The sequence below is a fragment of the Gossypium hirsutum genome, chromosome A11 (assembly GCF_007990345.1).
Source record: "Gossypium hirsutum isolate 1008001.06 chromosome A11, Gossypium_hirsutum_v2.1, whole genome shotgun sequence".
In the NCBI taxonomy this organism is placed as follows: Eukaryota; Viridiplantae; Streptophyta; class Magnoliopsida; order Malvales; family Malvaceae; genus Gossypium; species Gossypium hirsutum.
Genome location: NC_053434.1, coordinates 123,146,489 through 123,152,870, shown reverse-complemented (window position 1 = coordinate 123,152,870; position 6,382 = coordinate 123,146,489). Strand labels below are relative to the sequence as shown.

The window sequence follows — 6,382 nt, the reverse complement described above, 5'->3', positions numbered from 1 at the left end:
TCAAAGACTCTTAATTTATTTTTAAGTTTTGGAGAATTCATATAGATAAAAAACAAGGTTTAGTTCAAATCTAACATAGCTTTGATTTTAAAAAATGTTAACCATTTAAAAAAAATCGATTAAACTTCCAAATTTTTAAAATTAAAACCAAAATTTAAAAATAATAGATAAAAACATTTATGTTAGAAAAAAAATCTATAAAAATATTTTTTTAAAAATATTTAAACACTGAAATAAAAAATTCACATTCATGATGTATTTTTAATATATTTATATTATGGTAGGTTAAGTTGAGTAACTGAGTGAACTGATCGAATTAAATTTGATTCAGTTATATCGATTATTTAACTCTAATTTAGTTGAGTCGAAATTTGTATATTATGATGGGTTAAGTTGGCTTAATAAAAAAAATCAATCGATTATTTTGATTTCGATTTAGTGGGGTGGAGCAGGTTGATTGGTTTCAACCTCGATTTAATTGGTTTGTCGATTGATTCTCGTTTTTTGAATCCTAAAACCAAACCGTAAAAAAAAACTCAATTATTTTATATCAATTTTCAATTATTTAAAATATATTTAGTTTTTAAATATATTACTGTATAAACACTAAACTCAACTTAAAAAATTTGGATTGATTAACTGAAAAAACCGGCCAAATCAATGTCGGTTCAGTTTGGTCTAACTTTTTACTTAAAAACGAGGAATTGATTTTTTTCATTTTAAAGTTAATTAAATCGGTTCAAGAAAAAAATAACCCATTAAACTAATTGCTCTGTTCAACTTCCAGCTTTCATCCATTGTTTCATGTTAGTCTTTTGATTTGAAGGGATAAGAATGGTCACAGGGTTGAGAAATGATTGGCAACCATTTGTTTATCATTCTTATGTGCAAGACAAACGAATATTGAAGAACAACAATCAGGCAGTAAACTCAGGTCGAATCTTGTACTTGAAAACAGTGACGAAGTCGAAAAATCTTTTAACGGTCAAAATTAAATTATAATTTTTAGGATATTAAAAACATAATTTTACTATTTAAATAATTTATATTTTTATAATTTTTAAAAGTTAAAATAAAAATTTTATTGTTTTTAGGGGAGACCATAGTATAATTTTACTTATACTAATTTGAATAGCCTATCAATTTTTTATTATTTTTAGAAGGATCAAAGTGTAATTTTACCTTTATTAATTTAAAACTTTAAAAAATTTAAAGAACATAAATGAAAATTTTTTTATTTTAAGGGAAGTTAGGCCCCTGCCAGCCCCCCTGACTATGCCCATGACGGAGGTCTTTGTACCTGAAGTTAGATTACATTTTGTCTTATTTACTTAAAAAATAGGTAAATTAATCTATATACGTTAAATTAAAAAGTAAATTAGCCATTCTGTTAAAAAATTTCATTCATTTTTTACTGTTAAAAAGTAGTCACTATAAGTTAATACGAGGTACACTTGGCACATCACATGTAATTGTCTGATTATTCCATCGTTATGTCAGTTTTTAATAATAAAAATAAATAGTTTTTTTATAGAAATGAGTAATTTATTTTTTGATCTAACTTATAAGTATTAATTTACTCATTTTTCGAGTAAAAATCACCGAGATACATTTACCCCCAAATAGCAATAGAGGTTTAGGAGTTGGTTGAAACAAGGATGGAAGTTCTGTGACAAAATAATTACCCATTGTGGGGTGACGAGCATCAAAGCCAGAACGCAAATGTTACAATCCAAGATCAAACATGCTATCAATGCTTGGAAATGATAAATTTTATAATCAACCATTCAAAATTTCTAATCTAAACCAGATAAAAGAAATAACACAAACATAAAACATACCAATTCATTAATACAACATACCTGACACAATACAAACTCACTGAGTTCGAACACCAAAACTATTCACTGAGTTCAAATAATATAACAAAATATAGAGATATAACCGTAGAAACCCCAAGTTCTTTGACTGAGTTCAAATACCAAATACCAAACCATATGAGTTGAAATACCAAATACCAAAACGATTCACTGAGTTTAAATACACTGAGCATATGAGCATCACACCCTTCCATTCGCAAACTTATGAGCTGAACCATCCTCTCCAAAAATCATTGAGTAAGCAAAACAGGCAAGAGAAATATTCATCAACATATCATCAGCAAATTTCACTTCAAAATCTTGTTCCTTACTCATATTGAGCATCGTGGCCCACTTTTTCAACTGCTTCCAGCCGGAATCCTTAGGTGTACGCCAGTCATACATCTCTTTAATTGCGGCACAAACCAGAACTTCAATATTTTTATGGCCAAACTTAGTAGCTTTTCCACGATCCACTTCGATTAGGGTCGCGATATGTTTGAGATAGTCTGGTGTTTCCCCATAGCAAGTTTTGTCCAATGCTTCTTGTAAGCCATGGAACTGTGCAACTTCCACACTGTTGTTGTCTTTGTTAAAAAGTCCGGATTGCCAGGAATTATAATTACACTTCAACATCTCCCTAGCCAGCAAACTTCCGTGGTCTTGATCAACAGTAATTTCAGTACCTTGTACTCCAGCGTCTGTAACCCCATCCCTTTTGTTGCTTCCACTGAGCATTAAGCTCATCTGATTATCACCGTGCAACAATGGTGGTGCATTCTTGTTGTATTGTGCTTCAGAAGCCTCACCCCCACCCTGTTGAAGCATGCCATTGGTAATAGTGTTCCCCAATGGTATGCCATGGAGACCTTTCTCGTTGTCATAAATTTGGAAATCCAAATCACTAGAAGTAGGGGGTAATGCTTCACGAGATGGCAAACGTGCATGATCATAAGTTGCAGCAACTTCTTTCATACCTGGCACTGCAGAATAAAGCTAAAACAGCAAACATGGAAAATAAATCAAAATTTCAAAGATATGATAATATTAATACTAAACTTTTCAAAACATGGATTTTGAAGTTTCAGATTCCATTTACTACATAAATTGTCATAAAGTTGTTGTGGATATGATTATGTAGAAATCAACTGAGATTCAATGTGTGATTGTGTACTTGAAAAAAAAAAAAGAAATATGAAATTTTAAATTCATTACTAAACAACCATTCTATAAATTCATATTATGGATTTGTTAAATAATTAAATTTATAGTGAAATAATTAAATTTATACTTGTGTGTAGAAACTCCTTACTTAAAACACAAATGTTTGTTTAAAAATAATATACAATAAATAACGAAATGTGTAGATATTAAAATGGAAAAAAGTAAATTAATTTGTGAGTAATTATTATTGGTTTTTTATTAATTTAGCGGTAAAATTAATATTTTATTGATTCTAATAGCATAGGATCAAATCCAACCACATTCATATATTTTGTTGTTTTTTTAAGTAAAAAAAACTAAAATATTCTCAAATAATATTACTTATTTTAATTACAAAAAGATATTTTTGTAATTTCTCTATTTGAGTAGTATCATATATATATATACACACACACACATATACATACCTCTTTTTCTAGAGTCACCGTGCTGAATTCCTGAAATTTAAGAAAAACATAAACAAATGATCAAAGATGTAAACAAGGGCAAGTCTAAGAATGACTTCAGACATTGAGACTTGAAAAAAAAATATGCATTTTGTTTCCTTAAAAGATGTAAACAAGGGCAAGTCTAAGAAATATTGTTTTCAATGCAAACGGCCATAGGAGAGATTCCTAAATATTAGGTTTTACTGGCTCCAGCTCTTCATTTTGCTTTTAAGTGTTCATGTTTGACATATGTTTGGACAGGCCTTTGAGGTTTCTTGAAATACATGAAAAACTTATTGAAAGTTGAATTTATTCGTGTTAGACATGTACGCACACCCGACACTCATACCCAAATCCAATTAACATAGTTGAAAATGGGCTTCTCGGTTGGTCTAAGAAAAAGTCTAGTGCATGAGAAAATACATTATATTGTGATTTATAAATGAGTAATGCACCGACACATATTTGAATATAATTATGCATATACCATCTAAGCTTCTTCCAAAATTGAGAGAACTTAAAAAAGTTTAAAATACTTGTGTTGGACACAACCACAAACCGGTATCAGGCTTTTTGCTATGTCTAAAAGCAAGTGTCTATTGCATCATAACAGACATTGTAATTATAATAATGTAATTTGCAAATGAGAAATGTTTAGTTGCTTAATATCAATGATAAGAAATCTGTGTACCTCATTTTTAAGGAAGATTTGATCAAGCTTTCTTGTTTTTTCACGGACCTGAAAAACCGAGTTAGATTAGAGATTTATATCAAGAAATCAAACTTAGTAATTAGATTAGTAAGAGTTGGCGTACCTCTGATTGTTGTCGGCGTACCTCCGATAGTTGTTGTTTGCATTCCTCCAAGTCCATTTCTACTTGGAGCAGTTTCTGCCTAGCCTCTAGTTCTGGCAAATTCGGGATAATTTTGATGTCTTCCTTTATAATTTTGAGTTTAGATTCCCTTGACTTTAGCTTTTCAATTTGCTCGGGCAAGCCATTAGCCTCTAGAAGCACCCTCGTAAGAGACTGTATGGCTACTAATTGTCTCAAGGTTCGATTCCTTAAAAGACTCACACCATACCTCACATTTTCCACCTCCGACATATTAACCTTTCTTTTCTTGCCCGTATCCATACCAGAAAGCCAACTGTTAATGAGGCTGAGAGGAAAATCTTTAAAAATGTTAGTAAAAACTGTCAACATATAAACCTGCATTAAAAGGAAACTATACAAAATCAAAGAAATTAGTGATTCAGTAGCACTCACTGGTAGAGAATTCAGATCAGAAGAAATCATTGAACCAAAAACAGTAAAAAAGCACAAACTAGTTTTTCCATTTCAGAACAAAAATATCCAAACAACAGACATAAAACTGACAAAAAAGAAATCAAATTTTGGATCAAGTAATTAAAGAAACCTGCGTTAAAAGGGAAACTATACAAAATCAGAGTAATCAGTGATTCAATAGCACTGATTGGTACAGAACTCAGACCAGAAGAAATCTTTGAACTGAAAACAGTCAAAAAGAACTAACCAGTTTTCCCAATTCCAAACAAAAATATTCAAACAACAGATATAAAACTGACAAAAAGAAAAAAGAAATGAAATTTTGCTCAAGTAATTAAAAGGAAAACAGTATGCAAAATCAAATCAAGATACCATCATCGATTAGTAATTCAGTAGTACTCACTAGTAAAGAACTCAGATCAAAAGAAATTTTTGAGCCGAAACCTATAAAAGACACTAACTAGTTTTCCGAACTCAGAACAATAAATAGAAAAAACCGACAATTTCCTCATGTAACTAAAGAAAAAGAAACCAGCATTATTGAAGGAACTGATACATGTGTGTGTATATATATATATATGCAAAATCAAAGTAAGATATAATCACAAATATAAAATAGAGAGAAGCCTCGTTTGTATCGAAGCTTTAAGTGGCAAGAATGAAGGAATGATCTGTTGTGAGAGTTCATATAAAGAAGAAAAAAACTCGAGCTGATTTCATCGACAAATGCTCGAGCTTGTGCGAGTGTGGCTGAACCAGTAAACAAAACTCCATTAAATTTAACCAGACGATTTAAGCTAATGGTTAAAATTTTAAGGATAAATTGCGTAGAGTTGACCCTGATTTTTTTTTCTTTCTTTTTTATCACCTCTATGAACAATTATAAAATTGCTTCGTAATTATTAATATTTTTTTCATTCAATCTAAAAAATTCAATTTTATCTTTTTGGTTATCAGTTGATAGGGTTATAAATGAAACATTAGTGCTTGCAAGTTATTCGAGTTTAACTTAAACAAAATTTAAATTTACTTCGATAATTTTCGAGCAGCTCGAGCTATTAATCAAATTGAATTCGAGCATAATAATACTCAACTCGAATGAATTGTGAGCCTAATTAAAATTTTTAATTTATTAAATTATGTATATGTACTTTTGCCATTAATATATATTATTAACCTTAAGCTTAATTACTGAACCAAGCTCAAGTTCGAGTTCAAGCATGAGTACAAAAATTGGTAATCGAGTAATCGAGCTTGAGCTCAATTATATCTTGAGTAGAGATCAAGTAAAAAAATAGATGTTCAATCAAGTTCAAGTCAAGTATCGAGCTCCAAATTTCAAGTTGAGCTCGAACTTGACAATACTGGGGCTCAACTCAATTACTCGTTGGCTAATGTAGAAATGGAAACACCTAAAAATACAATATAGACGAGTGACAAAAAAAAAGTTGAGTGACAATTTTATAACTTTTTATAGTTCAATGACAAAAAAAATCAAAGTAAAGTGACTACGGAGTTTACCCAATTTTAAAAATAAAAAAGTAGCATAATTAAAATTGATCAATTGAAAATTTTGGACTAA

General features: G+C 30.1%; 1 protein-coding gene across 5 annotated transcripts; it reads right to left on the bottom strand.

The window, feature by feature from the left end:
* Nucleotides 1–1,820: 1,820 nt before the first annotated feature.
* LOC107936757 (uncharacterized) lies at nt 1,821–5,566 on the bottom strand. Of its 5 annotated transcripts, none has more exons than XM_016869519.2 (5): nt 4,780–5,566; nt 4,327–4,685; nt 4,203–4,250; nt 3,491–3,520; nt 1,821–2,855 (listed from the first exon to the last, which is right to left on the bottom strand). In XM_016869519.2, exons 2-5 carry the CDS (start codon nt 4,645–4,647, stop codon nt 2,061–2,063), a joined length of 1,194 nt encoding a protein of 397 aa, XP_016725008.1. In that variant the 5' UTR covers nt 4,648–4,685; nt 4,780–5,566; the 3' UTR covers nt 1,821–2,060. The 5 variants fall into 5 exon arrangements, with proteins under 5 accessions (XP_016725008.1, XP_016725007.1, XP_016725010.1 ...); XM_016869518.2 differs by having other exon boundaries at nt 4,327–4,672; XM_016869521.2 differs by having other exon boundaries at nt 5,204–5,566.
* Nucleotides 5,567–6,382: the final 816 nt, after the last annotated feature.

Excerpts from the sequence above, each read along its gene's own strand:
- LOC107936757 (XM_016869517.2), bottom strand. The coding sequence starts at position 4,809 with ATGATTTCTTCTGATCTGAATTCTCTACCAGTGAGTGCTACTGAATCA. Across the intron at positions 4,251-4,326 it reads TACGCCGACAACAATCAGAG|GTCCGTGAAAAAACAAGAAA; the intron begins GTACGCCAACTC and ends TCGGTTTTTCAG. Across the intron at positions 3,521-4,202 it reads AAATCTTCCTTAAAAATGAG|GAATTCAGCACGGTGACTCT; the intron begins GTACACAGATTT and ends CTTAAATTTCAG.